Source organism: Phoenix dactylifera, chromosome 5 (genome assembly GCF_009389715.1).
Source record: "Phoenix dactylifera cultivar Barhee BC4 chromosome 5, palm_55x_up_171113_PBpolish2nd_filt_p, whole genome shotgun sequence".
Taxonomy (NCBI): Eukaryota; Viridiplantae; Streptophyta; class Magnoliopsida; order Arecales; family Arecaceae; genus Phoenix; species Phoenix dactylifera.
Genome location: NC_052396.1, coordinates 3,304,804 through 3,325,039, shown reverse-complemented (window position 1 = coordinate 3,325,039; position 20,236 = coordinate 3,304,804). Strand labels below are relative to the sequence as shown.

The 20,236-nt window shown below is 35.0% G+C and overlaps 1 protein-coding gene and 2 long non-coding RNA genes across 3 annotated transcripts; all 3 read right to left on the bottom strand.

Moving 5' to 3' along the window:
* Positions 1-1,671: 1,671 nt before the first annotated feature.
* On the bottom strand, positions 1,672-4,558 carry LOC103704681. The gene is made up of 3 exons (XR_003385159.2): positions 4,339-4,558; positions 2,628-2,801; positions 1,672-2,046 (listed from the first exon to the last, which is right to left on the bottom strand). It is a non-coding gene; the product is annotated as an uncharacterized LOC103704681 (long non-coding RNA).
* A 1,345-nt stretch (positions 4,559-5,903) lies between these two features.
* LOC120110737 lies at positions 5,904-7,216 on the bottom strand. The gene is made up of 4 exons (XM_039126293.1): positions 7,037-7,216; positions 6,556-6,735; positions 6,319-6,400; positions 5,904-6,243 (listed from the first exon to the last, which is right to left on the bottom strand). The coding sequence occupies exons 1-4, from the start codon at positions 7,091-7,093 to the stop codon at positions 6,200-6,202; spliced, it is 363 nt and encodes a 120-aa protein (XP_038982221.1). The 5' UTR covers positions 7,094-7,216; the 3' UTR covers positions 5,904-6,199.
* A 6,246-nt stretch (positions 7,217-13,462) lies between these two features.
* LOC120110736 lies at positions 13,463-14,504 on the bottom strand. The gene is made up of 3 exons (XR_005511869.1): positions 14,057-14,504; positions 13,817-13,898; positions 13,463-13,745 (listed from the first exon to the last, which is right to left on the bottom strand). It is a non-coding gene; the product is annotated as an uncharacterized LOC120110736 (long non-coding RNA).
* Positions 14,505-20,236: the final 5,732 nt, after the last annotated feature.

The window sequence follows — 20,236 nt, the reverse complement described above, 5'->3', positions numbered from 1 at the left end:
AACAAACGTCTAAATGAAAACAAAAAATGGTTAGTTCGACACTGGAGTGAGAGAGTTATCGCTAGGCGTCGTAAGATGTGTCCGCCAATTCCCCATACAATGGATCTAACAAATCCAAAAATAAAAGACCCAAGAAAGCATACTCACAGTTCATGGGTCCTTTCAAGGAGTGTAAGAACATGCTGCCTAGTTCCTTCTCGTGAAAAAAAGGAACATATAAGAGAACAAAATACAAACAAATTATAATTACCTTAAGAATGAAAGGCCAATTTCTCTTATGTAAGGTATTTGGTGATTCCACGCATCGAGTTTCTCTCAGCACTAGGAAGTAAGAGAAGTATGAGGCCCTCCACCTCATAGCTAGGTATTCCTTTTGGTAAAGGAGAAATCTACATGACCAAGCACCATCATATCCAAAACGAAAGCAGTCTGTTTTTGAGAATGGAGAGCAATGAAGAGAGGTTGAATGAGTGGTAAGTTTTATAAGGGAAAAAGAAGGGCTTATTGGACAGAGACAATGAGGATGAGGGCTCTAATATTGAATCAGAGAATGCTCCTATGCTTCATGAGATATGTACAATGAGGAGGTGGTGTTCATATATTGTGAGAAAAATTTCCCTGCCATCTGGCATTGAATTCATGTGATGTTCATTGTCAAAAAGTAACTTGGAACATGAAATGCTTTATGAAGTTTGTATAATGAGGTGTTGTTTGCGTGCTATCAAAAAGATCATACCTGCCATTTGCCATTAAGCCATGTAACATTCGTTGTCGCTAAGCCGATGTTAGTACCAAATGCTTCACGAGGGTTGTATAACGAGCGTATTGTCGGAATTATTCCCATGCCATGTGCCATTGAATCCATTTTACATTCATCGTCGCTACATAATTAGTAACATAAAGTGCTTCATGAGGTTCATACAATGCGAAGATGTTCACACCTGCCATCTACTATAGAAGCCATGTAATGTTCATTGTCATTAAGTAGCCAGAAACATAGAGTCCCACACAAGTTTTGTACAATGAAAAAGTCTTATTCACATGTAACTGCACCATGAGGTTTGTACTATGAGAAGGTGTCAAATATTCTACCATCATCTGCCCGATGTAATATTAATTATTGTTACATAGCTAGTGACATGAAGTGCTTCATAAGGCTTGTACAATGAGAAGAAGTTTTTCAGGTGTTGTTAACCATACTTACAGCAGGTTTACAACGTGGAATAACCACATTACACCTCTATCTTACACGGAAAAATTGGAGGAAAGATGAGATACACCTTACAAATCGAGATTATCGAACAACAATGAGGCAAAGGGAGCACAAGTCAAAAGAACTAAAGCTTTTATCTAAGAAATCATTGCTCAGCTTTTTCATGCTTTGGCAAGTATAAAAAACACAGCTTATGTGAGTGTCCCCACTTAGTTAAGTTGGTAAAGTTTTGCGGCGTAAGGAATCTTTCTTTACTAATGGCACCAACATTGGCTTAGCTATGGCATACCTTTGCTTAAAGGACAAATAAAAAAATATATGAATTTTAAGATCTTATTTATCATGTAAAATTAGTCTAAATCTTATTTTTTGGAGTCATGACCAACGATATTAAAATAAGCACAGAGTGCACACCAACATTATCAAAAATAATACTGCAAAACAGGATATGATCCGTATACTCGCACAAAACAAATATTTAATAAAGTTTATTCCATTTGAACAGCACAACATATTCTTTGCATGCAATGTCTCAATACAAAATGAGGCAGGGATATAGGGAAAGTTAGCATAAGATGCAATTGAAGTTTGGACATAGAATGACATATATTACACTTTTCATTATACGAGAGTTTGGAGCGCAAATCTCTCCTTTTCCTCCGACACCACAATCCTGAAAAACAGGCCCAACATTCGTTAATGTGCATTATTATATTACAATACCTTGGATGCTTTATTGCCTTCTCCAGATGGCGGTTTTCCTCTATCCAGGTCCTTGTAGCAAACCTCACCTACTTGGCTGATGAGGCAACCATGGGAGAGGAGGACCCTGGCTGTCACAAACCAGGTTGTAACAAACAATCTTATATGACTAAATTTTCTCCTACTACTAAAATACTAAAAAGCCAGAAGAAAATGAATTCATGATTAAGGAATGTAAAAGGAATATGGTTGTGAAAGTGGAATACGCAGCTGGGTGGTTTACATAGACTACAGAGGAAAGATGAGGGTCATGGGTTCCAAGGAAAAGAAGAATGTAGTGGAGAATGGTAGAGCTCCAGTCTAGAAAATCAACCCAGTTGAATTCAGTTTTTTTTTTTTAAAAAAAAAAAGAGGGTATGAGGTAGGGAGTGCTGTTAGATGTACATCTGGTGTGATTACATGGATCGACCTGCAGAAACCAATCAGGTCATCCTCTGGTTTGGGCATGCTTCGTCCTTAACGATCTAAGGTCAATTAAAGGAAATGAGAATGACAAAATGTAAGTCATGCACTATCAAAACATTTCAAGCCTTTGGCTGTTTTGTATTTGAATTTTGAAGTGGCCATATTGCAGTGAATCTATGTATCCATTTTACACCTTTCTTAATTAGGCCTAGCTTTTTATGTGAACCTGTGTACACATTGATCTTACCATCCAGATCAAAGGGGAGGATGATGTAGCAGATTGTGTGCCAGAATCCTTCCATGAGATTGCTTTACAGATGATAAACGCCTCCATACCAGTCCTTGATCTGTTGGCCCTTACCCTTGGGGCTTGAGTGGGAGGAAGAGGTGCATGAGCCCACATTACCAAACTCCATAGCCACTGTAGATAAACAAAATGTGTTAAGCTACCTAGAAAATAATAATAACACTCAACAATTTGCTAAAAAAGATGAAGTCATTAATAATACTATAGCAAAGGCAGCTGAGCGGATGATGCATTAATGTAAAAGAATTGTAAAGAGAGAGGGGATGAAATGGGCCCTTCATGTGGTTCTCCAAGTTGTTGGCATCTAAAAAATAATTGCAATCCACAAGACCTGTTTCTGTGGATTCATGAACTTAGCATCATTAACCTAGTATTCTTCATGTATCCTACATAACATCATCATCATCATCATCATCATCATCATCAGTGATTATGTGCTCATAGAAGTATGTGCTAGTTGAAATTGAACTAAGATATGGTGTTAATAAACTGGAGAAAAAAAAAAAACCGCCTGCTGTATAACACTGTAAACACTGTAGTAACAAAATCGTATTTACAGGACTACCAATTCCACAGACACTAAAAACAAATGGATATCCCAATCAAAGTTTGTGGATGATGATCATTTTAATATAAACTTTTAATTCATGCTAAAGTATATGACAAAATGGAAAGATTTAACTCTAAATATAATTTACAAGATTAATATTTATGTATGTTTCCTTTCAGAGTGGTGCATGTCTCATTCCCTATCTCATGGACACTAATCTTAATGTACATCAATGGTCAAAATGATAATAGCTCTACTATTTGCTCTAGGATTCCTAAACATTTACTGTCTTTTTGATAATCCTAAGTTTTAAACTTCAAGACTTGATTAAAGCATTGGTTTAATTTCTTTTACTCTTTCTGTGGGTATCCCCATTTGTTTAATGTATTATCTATCTACACATACAAATGGAATTCTGTTTCAATTGATCTTTGCGATCATCTCAAACGTTGTTCTTTGCTATTATCTCAAAAATTCCTCTTTGCTGTTAGATTTTAAAAATCTTCTTGTCTTTTGATAGCATCCTCTGTTTTAAGTTTAAAAGTTAATTGAAGCTTTGATTTAATAACTTTTGTTCTTTGATGGGTTTCTTCAATCTATTGTATATCATCCTTCCTCTTTTTGTTTCTTCATAACGTCCTCTCCCCTTCTGTTACCTTCTATGACCATGAACTTTTAATAGACCATGTAATGTTGATTCCTCGAAAATCCTACTTCGTAAACCAAATGCAATACAGCCCTGATCAAAATTCAATTTTTTTTTGGTAAGATGCCACATTTCACAAAATATGGAAAAGAAAATCTAACTGCAGTTGCACATCCTATACATTTATGTGCAGAAAGATGGCTTATGGATCAAACGGGAAGAAATAAGAAACTTTTCTTGCAACGAAAATTGATGGCTCCGAAAACGAATGCACTCTGCACTCTAAACTCCACCCTCTTAGCCTAATTTATCATGAGAGCAACTTAACCTGATCCTAAAATTGACTAGGTGCGCAAACCGAAAACGGACGTCAAAAAATTAGATAACCCTAATTTCTGAGGGGGCGAAACACATCGATATTTGCCCGAGGTTGGATTAGGTTTTGGATCGAATACCTTTAACTCGACGAAGAAAAGGGATCAAGAGCGATGCTTCGATCGGCTGATCGCCTCTCCCTCTTTCCCGTCTTTTGCCATCCCCCCTCGATCGTCGAGCGGCTTCTCGATCAAAAATAGAGGAAAACGTCCAATACCAAACAATGGCTGCGCTCTATCATGGTAACTACCTGGGACCCAATTTATTAGTCCCGAGCGAAATCCGGCAAGTTAAGAAATAGCGTATTTGAGAGATGAATACGCTGGATTTGAGCGTCTCAAGACCCGACAAATCCAATCCCCGACAAATTATCTGATCCATTTATATATATATAATATTAATTTTGTTTATATACTTTTTATTTTCTAAATTCTTGCTTTATAACTTAATGGGATAGATTAAAAATAATTGCATGTTAGAATGTGTTTATTTATTTATGTTGAATTTTAAGGCAAATGTATCTTTGCAATTTTTAGTTGATCATTATAATATACTTTTTTTTTCTTTTTTTTTTTTATACAACGGCTGCTCACACTACTCTCGCATGAACACAGCCAACAACATCACTATCAAGCAAACTACATAAACTAAAAGGAGCAGAGGAGCATCACTTTAACTATTGAATGCTCGTTGCTCATAATGTAATTTTTGAAGCATTCTATTAGTAAATTTCGGATGAATTTAATTTTTTTTACTTGAGATATATTTTTTTGTGTATAATAGATAAGTCGCATGTCATAGCATATCTAAACTCAACGTATAATATATCTAAACTCAACTTGTACAAACCAACTTTAATCTCATCGTTTAATAAACAAAAAAAGGAACAAAATTTTGACTGAACACCTAAATAGGTTTGGGTATGAGTTCATTAAAATCCAGACCTGATCCAACCTAATAGCACTTCTAAATACCATCAACATCCAACCAAAACTGTTATTGGCATTATAACGGCTAAAAACGGCCATTATTACCTAAAAGAAAAAGATAATCATTTCAAATTTTTAATATTTAAATAATAAATACTATAAAGGTGTTTATAATGGGATATAATTGTCAATAACATGAAAATAATGGTATTGTCTTTCTCTTTCACTTTTCATTTAATAAAAGTATTATATTTTGGACCATAAAATTATTTTTTGAGAGGTTCAATGAGATATTTTGAATTTTGAAAAACTAGTGTTAAAGATAGCTGAAAATAACAATTATTATTTATATTATAACGGACTATTATAATAGTAAATAATATATTATAGTAATTATCATTAACCTATCCATTATTATACATATAATGTAATGGAGATCACCAAAACCATTATAATGGTAATTCCATTATTTATAACCTTGACCACTGACCACTGTATATCTTTGAGTTTTTTGTTAGTTAAAAAGAAAAAAAAAACTCTAAAATAATTTTAGACTTATATTCAGCATATTACTTAGATGCTGTAAGAGGTTGTGCATAAATTTCTTGCCTTGAATATTTTAGCTAACATTCTGAAAATATTACGAAGGGACGGCATCCATGCATTCTCAATTTCTTATGCAATGAATATGTAGAATATTTTTCTTCCCTCAAATTGCTAAAAAAAATCTCATTCAAAAATAAACAAGGTCGATTGGGAATTCAGCATCAAATATGTCGATTGGGAAAATGAACATATATGGCACTTGTCATTTACATTGAAGGATTTGATACTGTTTTGAGATTACACAGATCCACATGAACCTTGGTGACCTTACAAAATGTTAATCCAAGCATGTCCATGGAAGGAAGACCACCATTGAATTTGGTGCTGGATCACCATCTAGCTTTGTAGCAATCCAAGGGACCAACTAGATGGCTGGTTCCTCCATCCCAAATCCCCACAACAAATTTCATCTGTGAGCTCCGCACGTAGACATGCAAGGGGACAAATGTCCTGCATGTCACAAACTACGTGATTCATATCTATCTATCTAAATTTCATAGTTAAAAGAGAGAGATGAGGAGTTACCCCCCATGCAAGGAGCCGAGGATCTCGATGTGGCAACCAAGGTAAACATCCTCCAAATCAGGCTTAATTCTTCATCAATGAGCTAAGCAAAAGACCAGAAACAAAAAGAATGGTCAGCACATAAATCATTCACCATAAAAAAATCAAGGCATCTCGTAGTTTCTACTATTTGGTATTCTAACTCTGAAGCGGGCCTAGCTTTCTACTGGAGCCTTTGTCAAGTAGCATTGACCTTACCATCCAATGGAGGATTACTTGGTCGTGGAACAGCCACCTAAGTGGCTTTCTTTGAGATTGCTTGACTCTACTGATGAGGACCACCTTTGTGATCGTCCTTGGTTTCTTCGCCTTGCCCCAAGGATCTGAGGAGGACGAAGAGGTGCACGAATTAATCCACTCGATTAAACTCCATTTTATCTGTCAGATATGCTAAAATATGTTAACTTATTTTCAGGAAACAACAATACATAAAAAAAAAACGTGCTATAATAAGATAAAATTGTCAACAAGTGTAGAGTGAGAAGGAGGTGCTGCATGTATGCAAGATGTAGAGGAGAATGAATTGGACCCATCATAGTTTCAACTCCAAATCTTTAGCATCTAGGATATGGAAATTGCCATCTAGAAGAAATCTTTCTACGATTATCTAAAGATTCCTATACTCGTAATATAAATAGAATGAGATATAAAATAGTAAATAATTATTACTTATACTTACCTTTAGGATAATAAGCCATTTCCTCCAGGGCAAGGTGTCGATGATCTCACACATCATAAAAATCCTTTGGACTACGAGGCCAAAAAACCGTAAAATTCACCTCATAATTAGATTTGCCTCGAAAGAATGAAGAATGCCCATGAATAAACTCTACTATACCTAAAATAAAAGGAGGATGTATAGAAGATTGATGGGGCTTGAGGAAAAACGATGATGGTATGACGACTTATATAGAGAAAGAGGAAACGTTACAAAGAGGGCAAGCATTAAATCTAAAACTGAAACAACGCTCCACTCCTCCACGTGTCTTCGAAAAATGCTCTTCCTCACGAGGTTTGTGCAATGAAGTGCTATTCATGTGGCATCAAAAATTTTCTTCTTCCATCTGGCATAATAGTCATATCACACATCTTGTCGTTTGAGAAACTAATTACCAGAAAGAAATGAAAAAACGTTATAAAACGGTTAGAATTTCTAAAAAAAAGAGTTTACTAGTGTAAAAGAATGTGAAAGAGAGCTCAGATTTCAAAAGTCGAGGATTCATAAGGTATGCATGTGGTATTCATATGCAATACAATGCTACTTATGCGGTATCAAAAATTTTTCTCTTCCATCTGGGAAAATAGTCATATTATACCTTTTGTCGTTTAAGAAACTAATTACTAGAAAGAAATGAAAAAATGTTACGAAACGGTTAAGTTTTATAGAGAAAAGAGATTACTAGTATAAAAGAATGTGAATGAGAGCTCAAATTTCAAAATGTTGAAAATTCATGAGGTATTCTTGTGCAATGAGGTGCTATTTATGTGGCATCAAAAAATTTCCTCTTCCATCCGACATAATAGTCATATTACACATCTTGTAGTTTAAGAAACTAATTACTAGAAAGAAATGGAAAACGTTATAAAACGGTTAGAATTTTTAAAGAAAATAGTTTACTAGCGTAAAAGAATGTGAAAGAGAGCTCAGATTTCAAAAGTCGAGGATTCATAAGGTATGCATGTGGTATTCATATGCAATGAAGTGCTACTATGCGGTATCAAAAAATTTTCTCTTCTATTTGGCAAAATAGTCATATATCACTTCTTGTCGTTTAAGAAACTAATTACCAGAAAGAAATGAAAAAACATTATGAAACGGTTAAGTTTTATAAAGAAAAAAAATTAATGGTATAAAAGAATGTGAATGAGAGCTCAAATTTAAAATATTGAATATTCATGAGATATTCTTGTGCAATGAGGTGCTATTTATGTGATATCAAAAAGTTTTCTCTTCAATCTGACATAATAGTCATATTACACATCTTGTCATTTAAGAAACTAATTACTAGAACGAAATGAAAAAACGTTATAAATTGCTTAAGTTTTATAGCGAAAAGAGATTACTGGTATAAAAGAATATGAATGAGAGCTCAAATTTCAAAATATTGAAGACTCATGAGGTATTCTTGTGCAATGAGGTGCTATTTATGTGGTATTAAAAAATTTTCTCTTTCATCTGGCGTAATAGTCATATTATACATCTTGTCGTTTAATAAACTAATTGCTAAAAAAAAAAAGAAAAAACGTTATAAAATAGTTAGATTTTTTAGAGAGAAGTGTTTACTAGTATAAAAGAATGTGAAAGAGAGCTTATATTTCAAAAGTCGAAGATTCATAAGATATTCATGTGGTATTCATATGCAATGAAGTGCTACTTATGTCGTATCAAAAGATTTTCTCTTCCATCTTACATATAGTCATATTACATATCTTGTCGTTTAAGAAACTAATTACCAAAAAAAATAGAAAACACTATGGAATAGTTAAGTTTTATAAAGAAAAGAGATTACTGGTATAAAAGAATGTGAATAGGAGCTCAAATTTCAAAATGTTGAAGATTCATAAGGTATTCTTGTGCAAGGAGATGCTATTTATGTGGTACCAAAAAGTTTCCTCTTCTATATGGCATAATAGTCACATTACATATTTTGTTGTTTAAGAAACTAACTATAAGAAAGAAATAGAAAAACATTATGAAACAGTTAGATTTTATAGAAAAAAGAGATTACGGGTGTAAAAGAATGAATGAGTGCTCAGATTTTAAAAGGTTGAAGTTTCACAAGGCATTCATGTGCAATGAGGTTCTATTATGGGTTATCAAAAAAGTTTCCTCTTCCATCTAGCATAATAGTCTTATTAAAAATCTTATCTTTTAAGAAACTAATTACCAAAAAGAAATAAAAAAATATTTTGAAAATGTTAGATTTTATGGAAAAAAGAGATTATTGAGGTAAAGAATGTGAATGAGGGCTTAGATTTCAAAAAGTAGAAGATTCATGAGGTTTTTATAATGCTGAATTACACTATTCTTCATGGAATGTGTACAGTCTGGTGTTGTTCACGTGTATTAGAAAATTTTCCTTTTCTCGCAATATTTGTAGTTGTTGTTTACGTGATAACAGAAAGTTTCCCAGCCATGTGGCGTAAGAGTCTTATAGCATGCCTTATAATCTAAGTAATTAACAAAATCAAAAAAGATTGGATTTTATAGGCCAAAAATAGAACATTCATAAGGCTTATGCAATAAAGAATGAGAGGTTTTGTTCGCACCTTTTAGGAAAATTTGACAGCCATTTAGGCCATGTTTGGGGGAGCTGTTGGTAGTAGAGCTGTTAGAAGTAGAGCTGTTGGAAGTAGAGCTGTCTGAAGTAGAGCTGTTATAAAAAGCTGTTTGCTGTTTGGTAACTACATTCGTAAAGTGCTGTGGTACTTTGTTTTGTGTTTGGTAAACAAACTGAGAAAGTACTTTTGTATGAAAAAATTATCATAAAGGACATTGCATAGTATTATACAACAGAACATAATAAAACATAACATATATTAATACATAAATATACGATATAGTATAATATTTTTGTAATATAAAATAATATTATTATAATATAGCATAATAGTAATATAATTATTAGAGTAAATTAATATTTTGTAATATAACATAATATTAAATTATTTAACATAACATATTAATGTATTATGATATAATGTAATATATATTATATTTATAGTATAATACAATAATAAAGGTATAAAATATTATAATTATTGGTATAAATTAATTTCTCATAATATAACATAATATTAAATTATTTAAAATAACATATTAATGTATTATAATGTAATGTAATATATATTATATTTATAGTATAATACAATAATAAAGGTACAAAATATTATAATTATTGGTATAAATTAATTTCTCATAATATAACATAATATTAAATTATTTAAAATAACATATTAATGTATTATAATGTAATGTAATATAATATAATATTAATAGTATAATACAATAATAAAGGTATAAAATATTATAATTATTAGTGTAAATAATTAATAATATTGAAATATATTTATTTATTATCTCATTTTTTCATTCATTCATTCATTTATATAAATAAATATTTATTTATTTATTCTTTTTTTATTTTTTAAATTTTCTTTTCTTCTCTTTTTTTTTCCTTTTCTTTTTTTTCTTTTTCTTCTTCTCCTTCCTTCCTCTCCCCCGTTCTCCTTTCTTCTCCTCCCGCGCGGCCGGCGGCGCCGGAAGGGGGCCAGGCCGCCGCGGCCGCGGGAGGGGGCCGGGCTGTGGCCGGCGACGGCCGTGGGAGGGGCCAGATCGTGGCCGGGCCGTGGCGGCCGCGTGAGGGGCCGGGTCGTGGCCGGGCCGTGGGAAGTTCTCTCCTCCCGCGAGGCCGATAATGCCGGGCTGGGCCGTGGCGGACGCGGGAGGGGGCGGGTCATGACCGCCGGCGGCCGCAGAAAGGGGGAGGGCGCCCCCTTCTTCTTCCTGTTCTTCGGCCCCTCCCCACCGTGGAATCTCCTTTTTCGGCACCGTCCCTTTCCGTGACGGGGACATCGTCGCCGGCGGCGGCCGCGGGAAGAGGAAGACCACCCGTCTTCCTCTTCTTCGGCACCTCCCCACCATGGGGGCGGGGGAGAGGGAGGGGGTGCGATGGCGGGGCAGAGGGAGAGGGTGCGGCGGCGGGGGAGAGGGAGTGGGGTTGGGTGGGAGAGGAAGAGACGGTGAGAGAGAGGTTTTGGGGAGTAATTTTTTTTTTTAATTGGGGGTATTTTGGTCAAAAATACAGCTTTCCGAAAAAGCTGAAAACAGCATTTTCGGAAAGCTCCAAATTGGAGCTTCCCCCCAAAAGCTGTTTTCAGCTTCCCGCAAAAGCTGAAACAGTTTTTCGAAAAATTTACCAAACATCATTTTTTAGCTAAAAGTACTTTTAGAGGGTCAGAAAGTGCTTTTTGGCCCTCCAAAAGCTCCCCCAAACAGGGCCTTAATATTGGATCATGGTTGTATCTTTCACGTGAAGAAGAATTCACCTATCTTTGTGAATTTATCATTGGATCCTCCATTACTCACTTAGAGATATGTGTAAGCAAATGAATGATAAAGTTCGGAGTGCTATGAGATCTATATGGTGGGTGATCTAATGGTGCATTGGCATCGAGAAAGGTGAATCCTTTTTGTGTGAAGGATGCAACTACCATTCTTTAATATTTATTGTAGTCAGATAACCGCCATGGAAAAAAAAAAAAAGAAATAAAAGTAAACAGATGCTTTCCTTCTAAGTATGGAGTACACGTGGCAGTGATATTGTATGTACCTATTATTTCTTGGTTGGAACTTCTAAGAGCGCAAGAGGAAAGATATGAGGTATTTTGAACTCTTTAGTTTCTTGCTTGGTGGGTCCCTGCTTTATTCTACATGGATATAACGAAGTATGTGGAATCAAGCTGCTCGATGCTTTATAAATATTTCTGGGTGGACTTAAGCAAGAATTTTATCATAAATGCGGATAAAGGTTCTTTTATATATTTGCTTTAGATTGGTGCTCGTTCAATGCATAGTTACAGATATTCTGTGCTTTAGGCACTCAGGTTGATGCGCATAATGTTGCTAACCATTAACAAAGATTTCGATCATGAGCGTGTCGCCCAACTCACCTAGTATATCTTAAAATATCATGGATATACAAATGGAGTTGTTTTGCAATTTGGATCTTCAATCTCGGAATTTGATATTTTTTCTGGACACCATGCCATTAATCGAATTTTATCATGAAGGTGGTCCTCAACAGCAGAAGTTATTATATTTTCACTATTTTATTGATAATAAATCTCAATCAGGCAGTTAATAATTTTTTTCTTTCTTAAAAAAAAGATTGCGACTCATTCTTTGAGTGCATTCCAAGGCTCAATCCACTATACTTCGAAAAGGAGATGCAAGGCTAACATTACTGAATTACTGATTTACTAAGTGGTCGGAGTAGCCAATAGAAGGTGGTAGAACTCTAGAAGATGCATGGCGCTAATCATTAAATACCTAAATGAGATCTTAGCTTATCTCATCAAACTTCTTTAATTACATTTGAATCACTATGTGTGCCTCCTTCTTCCAACACCTGTCTGCAACTTATCCGAAGCTATCTTCTTTATATACATACATACATACATACATACATAAATATATATATATATTGATTGATTGCACACGAAACCCATTTTGCGTGATGTTTTTATGATGGGTTGAGAAGCTACAGGTGGTGTGGTGGATAATCAAAATTGGACATCAAAAAACTCTCCCATGATTGAAGACAGTAGCCCAAAACTGGAGACTTTTTTTCAAAAAAAAATTAGGGGTACCATGGGTAGCAGATTACTCAAATAACCACCTAGTTAGTTTGCCTTCCAAAAGGCATACAAATCTGGAAGCAATCAGCAATTACTTTACTAGAACATATAGAAGCACCCGTGCTCTCATGGAGTAGCAAATTATCCTTTGGACATGAATATGCTGGTATTTAAAAGATTGCATGCGACAGTGAAATTACAGTAACATAGCTGGGTTGGTATTACTCATTAGCCAACCTAGTGGAGCACGTTCGATCTCATCTCTTCACAATCACTGGGAATTGGGCTTGTTATCTCACCAATGGCAATGGTGAATCGTTTATGTTATCAAGACTGTGTAAGAGCAAATGTTGAGGGTGAACTGAACTTCAAAGAATGAGAATTGGGGCTTGTTATCTCAACAATGTCGATGATTTCGGCTGGAGTAGTTGAGTTATAATGGTAATACCATTATTTATAACCTTGACCACCATGAGCTTTTTGTTAGTTAAAAAGATAAAAAATCTCTAAAATAAATTCAGACTTATATTCAACATAATAGTTGGATGCTGTAAGAGGTTGTGTATAAAATTTCTTGCGTTGAATATATTAGCTAACATTCTGGAAATATTACAGAGGGACGGCATCCATACATCCTCAATTACTTATGCAATGAATATGTAGAATATTTTTCTTCCCTCAAATTGCTAAAAAAAATCTCATTCAAAAATAAAAAAGGTCGATTGGGAATTCAGCATCAAATATGTCGATTGGGAAAATGAACATATATTGCACTTGTCATTTACATTGAAGGATTTGATACTGTTTTGAGATTACACAAATCCACATGAACCTTGTTGACCTTACAGAATGTTAATCCAAGCATGTCCATGGAAGGAAGACCACCATTGAATTTGGTGCTGGATCACCATCTAGCTTTGTAGCAATCCAAGGGTCCAACAACTAGATGGTTGGTTCCTCCATCCTAAATCCCCCCAACAAATTTCATCTGTGAGCTCCGCACGTAGACATGAAAGGGGACAGATGTCCTGCATGTCACAAACTACGTGATTCATATCTATCTAAATTTCATAGTTAAAAGAGAGAGATGAGGAGTTACCCCCCATGCGAGGAACCGAGGATCTCGATGTGGCAACCAAGGTAAACATCCTCCAAATCAGGCTTAATTCTTCATTAATGAGCTAAGCAAAAGACCAGAAACATAAAGAATGGTCAGCACATAAATCATTCACCATAAAAAATAATTCAAGGCATCTCGTAGTTTCTACTATTTGGTATTCTAATTCTGAAGCGGGCCTAGCTTTCTACTTGTGCCTTTGTCAAGTAGCATTGACCTTACCATCCAATGGAGGATTACTTGGTCGTGGAACAGCCACCTAAGTGGCTTTCTTTGAGATTGCTTGACTCTACTGATGAGGGCCACCTTTGTGATAGTCCTTGGTTTCTTCGCCTTGCCCCTAGGATCTGAGGAGGACGAAGAGGTGCACGAATTAATCCACTCGATTAAACTCCATTTTATCTGTCAGATATACTAAAATATGTTAACTTATTTTCAGGAAACAACAATCCATAAAAAAAAACGTGCTATAACAAGATAGAGAAGAAGGAGGTGCTGCATGTATGCAAGATGTAGAGAGAGGAGGATGAATTGGGCCCATCATAGTTTCAACTCCAAATCTTTGGCATCTAGGATATGGAAATTGCCGTCTAGGAGAATTCTTTCAACAATTATTTAAAAATTCCTATACTCGTAATATAAATAGAATGAGATATAAAATAGTAAATAATTATTACTTATACTTACCTTTAGGATACTAGCCATTTCCTCCAGGGCAAGGTGTCGATGATCTCACACGTCATAGAAATCCTTTGGACTACGAGGCCAGAAAACCATGAAATTCACCTCATAATTGGATTTGCCTCGAAAGAATGAAGAATGCACATGAATAAACTCCACTATACCTAAAATAAAAGGAGGATGTATAGAAGATTGGTGGGGCTTGAGGAAAAACGATGATGGTATGACGACTTATATAGAGAAAGAGGAAACGTTACAAAGAGGGCAAGCATTAAATCTAAAACTGAAACAACGCTCCACTCCTCCACGTGTCTTCGAAAAATGCTCTTCCTCACGAGGTTTGTGCAATGAAGTGCTATTCATGTGGCATCAAAAAGTTTCTTCTTCCATCTGCCATAATAGTCATATCACACATCTTGTCGTTTGAGAAACTAATTACCAGAAAGAAATGAAAAAACGTTATAAAACGGTTAGAATTTTTAAAGAAAAGAGTTTACTAGTGTAAAAGAATGTGAAAGAGAGCTCAGATTTCAAAAGTCTAGGATTCATAAGGTATGCATGTGGTATTCATATGCAATAAAATGCTACTTATGCGGTATCAAAAAGTTTTCTCTTCCATCTGGCAAAATAGTTATATTATACCTTTTATCGTTTAAGAAACTAATTACTAGAAAGAAATGAAAAAATGTTACGAAATGGTTAAGTTTTATAGAGAAAAGAGATTACTAGTATAAAAGAATGTGAATGAGAGCTCAAATTTCAAAATGTTGAAGATTCATGAGGTATTCATGTGCAATGAGGTGCTATTTATGTGGCATCAAAAAATTTCCTCTTCCATCCGGCATAATAGTCATATTACACATCTTGTCGTTTAAGAAACTAATTACTAGAAAGAAATGAAAAAAACGTTATAAAACGGTTAGAATTTTTAAAGAAAAGAGTTTACTAGCATAAAATGATGTGAAAGAGAACTCAAATTTCAAAAGTCGAGGATTCATAAGGTATGCATGTGGTATTCATATGCAATGAAGTGCTACTATATGTGGTATCAAAAAGTTTTCTCTTCCATTTGGCAAAATAGTCATATATCACTTCTTGTCGTTTAAGAAACTAATTACCAGAAAAACATTATGAAACGGTTAAGTTTTATAAAGAAAAGAGATTACTCGGATAAAAGAATGTGAATAGGAGCTCAAATTTTAAAATATTGAAGATTCATAAGGTATTCTTGTGCAATAAGATGCTATTTATGTGGTACCAAAAAGTTTCATCTTCCATATGGCATAATAGTCACATTATATATTTTGTCATTTAAGAAACTATCATAAAGAAATGGGAAAACGTTATGAAACAGTTAGATTTTATAGAAAAAAGAGATTATGGGTGTAAAAGAATGAATGAGAGCTCAGATTTTAAAAGGTTGAAGATTCATGAGGCATTTATGTGCAATGAGGTGCTATTATGCAGTATCAAAAAAGTTTTCTCTTCGGCATAATAGTCTTATTAGAAATCTTATCTTGTAAGAAACTAATTATCAGAAAGAAATAAAAAAATGTTATAAAACTGTTAGATTTTATGGAGAAAAGAGATTATTGGCGTAAAAGAATGTGAATAAGGGCATAGATTTCAAAAAGTATAAGGTTCATGAGGTTTGTATAATGCTGAATTACACTCTTCTTCACGGAATGTGTATAGTCAGGTGTTGTTCACGTGTATTAGAAAGTTTCCTTTTTCATTTAGCATGTTGTATGTGCAACCTATCTTGTTATTTAAGAAAATACTTTAAAAAATCAACAAAAGAAAGATTATAAAATAGTTGGATTTTATAAAGAGAAAGGCTTATACTAGTATAAAAAAATGTAAATGAGGGCTCAGATTTCGAAGTCGAAGATTCATAGGTTTATACAATATTCAAGAATGCTCTTTCTCACAATATTTGTAGGTGTTGTTTACATGATAACAGAAAGTTTCCAAGCCATGTGGCATGAGAGTCTTATAGCATGCCTTATAATTTAAGTAATTAACAAAAACAAAAAAGATAGGATTTTATTGGCCAAAAATGAAACATTCATAAGGCTTATGCAATAAGGAATGAGAGGTGTTGTTCGCATCTTTTAGAAAAATTTGACAGCCATTTAATATTGGGTCATGGTTGTATCTTTCACATGAAAGAAAGATTCATATATTTTTGTGAATTCACCATTGGATCATCCATTGCCTACCTTGAGATATGTGCAAGCAAATGAATGACAGAGTTCGAAGTGCTATGAGATCTGTACGGTGGGTGATCTAATGGTGCATTGGCATCGAGAAAGGTGAATCCTTTTGTGCGAATAATGCAACTGCCATTCTTTAATATTTATTGTAGTCAGATAACCACTAAGGAAAAAAAAGAAATAAAAGTAAACAGATGCTTTCCTTCCAAGTATGGAGTGCACGTGGCAATGATATTATCTGCACCTATTATTTCTTGGGTGGAACTTCTAAAAGCGCAAGAGGAATGATATGAGGTATTTTGAACTCTTGAGTTTCTTGCTTGGTGGGTCCCTGCTTTATTCTACATGGATATAACGAAATATATGGAATCAAGCTGCACGATGCTGTTTAAATATTTCTAGGTGGACTTAAAGCAAAAATTTTATCATAAATGCGTATCAAGGTCCTTTAATATATTTGCTTTAGATTGGTGCTCGTTCAGTGCATAGTTACAGATATTCTGTACTTTAGGCGCGCAGGTTTGATGCATATGATGTTGATAACCAATACCAAAGATTTTGATCATGCAGTTAATATCAAAGATATTAAAGATACAATCACCCAACTCACCTAGTATATCTTAAAATATCAAAGATGCAAATGGAGTTGTTTTTCAATTTGGATCTTCAGTCTTGGAATTTGATAATTTTTCTGGACACTGTGCCATTATTAGAATTGTATCATAAAGGTGGTCCTCAACAGCAGAAGTTATTATATTTTCACTATTTTATTGATAATAAATCTCAACCATGCAGTTAATAACCTTTTTATTTCTTTAAAAAAAAAAATTTGCGACTCATTCTTTGAGTGCATTCCAAGGCTCAATCCACTATACTTCGAAAAGGAGATCCAAGGCTAACATTTACTGGATTACTGATTCACTAAGTGGACGGATTAGCCAATAGAAGGTGGTAGAACTCTGGAAGATGCATGGCGCTAATCATTAAATAGCTAAATGAGATCTTAGCTTATCTCATCAAACTTCTTTAATTACATTTGAATCGCTATGTGTGTTTCCTTCTTCCAACACGTCTGCAACTTATCCGACTATCTTCTATACATACATACATACATACATACATACATATATTGATTGATTGCACACGAAATCCATTTTGCGTGATGTTTTTATGATGGGTTGAGAAGCTACAGGTGGTGTGGTGGATAATCAAAATTGGACATCAAAAAACTCTCCCATGATTGAAGACAGTGGCCCAAGAGTGTATCAAACCAACTCCATTAATTCGATTAATGCCATGGACGTACTGGAGACTTTTTTATATAAAAAAAATTAGGGGTACCATGGGTAGCAGATTACTCAAATAACCACCTAGTTGCTTTGCCTTCCAAAAGGCATACAAATCTCGAAGCAATCAACAATTACTTTACTGGAACATATAGAAGCACCCGTGCTATCATGGAGTAGCAAATTATTCTTTGGACATGAATATGCTGGTATTTAAAAGATTGCATGCAACAGTAAAATTACAGTAACATAGCTGGGTTGGTATTACTCATTAAGCAACCTAGTGGAGCACGTTCGATCTCATCTCTTCACAATCACTGGGAATTGGGCTTGTTAACCAACCAATGGCAATGGTGAACCGAGCATGTTTTCAAGACTCTGTAAGAGCAAATGTTGAGGGTGAACTGAACTTGAGAGAATGAGAATTGGGGCCTGTTATCTCAACAATGGCAATGATTTCGGCTGGAGTAGTTGAGTTACAGATACTAAAATACAACCATGAAGCAAGCAAAGGCTCGAGCTCATTTAACTTGCAGCAAATCCCTCCGTATGTGATGGCTGGAGCTTCTTATAAAGAGTTGGTCAGATGGAACTCTTCAACAATCAAGCCCCGGAGGGAATAGAGAGTTGGGGACTACACTATATTCAGCAGCATTTATTTCAGCTCGGAGTTATGCGAGCAGCTTTTCTTGCGACGGCACTCCATGGAAATCACTGGAAAAAGGCGATCAAATAGGTTGGATATCTGAGAGAAACCTTGACAAGGGAGACATGCACTTGCTGCCACCGATGTCGCTTTGTTCGCTGGGAATTAGAGGTTGTGGATGAAAGAGAGTGTCTATATTTGTAGATTAATAGCTTATGCTACTGCTACTTTTTCAGGACATGAATAAACTTATTCTCTCTTTCAACCTTCCAAGAAACTCTTCTATATACACAACTAAGAATGGTGTTGAATTCAGCTTTCCTTCATTTGTCATCATAATGAAATCATAGAAAATATTTCTGCGAGCTGGCCATGCCTACCCTTTACGCAGTGATAGCATGAAATCTATGGGACTTGATCTACTCATGCAACACGAGAAATGCTTCATAGCCAAAGAAGAGTGCAAAAATTCTCTTGGATATGCAGACATATTTCTCCGTTTGGGGTCCAGAATAGGAAATTAATAAAATAATAATCGAATTAACTAAAGAACAAGACCACACAAACTAAGGAAAATGCCCAGAAAATTCTGTGAAAAATACATCCTACCACCATCAAGGAACTAGCTGTTTCAGTAAACACTCATTCTGGTATTGATAAAGATGCAAAAACATACTGTGTGCTGTTTTAATAAAAGAAGTAACAAAATTCTAAATTCCTTACTAAAGGAAGTTGCAAAGCGTACCATACCGGTACCAAGCGTATCATACTGGTGGGTACCGATATCGATATGTCAGTATCGGTACGCTTGGCGAACCGCATACCATACCGTACCGACACTCGGTATGTCTATACTAGTGCGGAACCGGTACGGGGTCCGATACCGGTACTGTGAACCTTGGTTGACATAATCCTTTTGAATTTAAAACCAATATAGTAAAATGATTTTGATGACTCATACTTAGTACTCCTATGGAATCCCCATAAGGAAATTGCCTATGAAGCCATTTTAATCTTATTATTAAGAAGGAAATCTGCAGCTCAAGCATGGACGTTTTTGCAACATTAGACAAGTCATTCAGCTCTGTAACATTTCTCGTGGGGAAGGAGGATGCTGATAACATACATGCTGTACAATGTGGTGCAGCAATGAAGACCTCCGCCTTAAAATCTTATTACACCCTTTATAATCTACTTGAGAAGGTTATTAGTACTAAGGTTCCTCCAAATCTTTTGCATGATATGCAGTTGAAAGCCACCTCCCTTGCTCCCTAGCTCTTTCTGAGTCTCATTTTCCTCCAAGGATGCTCAGTGCTTGGAGGAAGATCGATAACGAACTTGGTAATAAGCCCTTCCAAATCAAATTATGCAAATGATCGTTGTTTCTCTATCTTCTACAGACTAGGGGACCCCACACATCTCCTAGCAACTAGAACTTGGTTAATACTTCACAATCTTCCACATAGACAAGCATTATTGACTAATTTTCTCTCCCTCCCTCTCTCTCTCTCTCTCTATATATATATATATATATTTATATATATATATATATCTATCTATATGAGCACACAAT

Coding starts and splice junctions, on each gene's coding strand:
- LOC120110737 (XM_039126293.1), bottom strand. CDS start 7,093: ATGATGTGTGAGATCATCGACACCTTGCCCTGGAGGAAATGGCTTATT. Junction 6,401..6,555: donor AAGTAATCCTCCATTGGATG/GTAAGGTCAATG, acceptor TCTTTTGCTTAG/CTCATTGATGAAGAATTAAG. Junction 6,244..6,318: donor CTCGGCTCCTTGCATGGGGG/GTAACTCCTCAT, acceptor TGTGACATGCAG/GACATTTGTCCCCTTGCATG.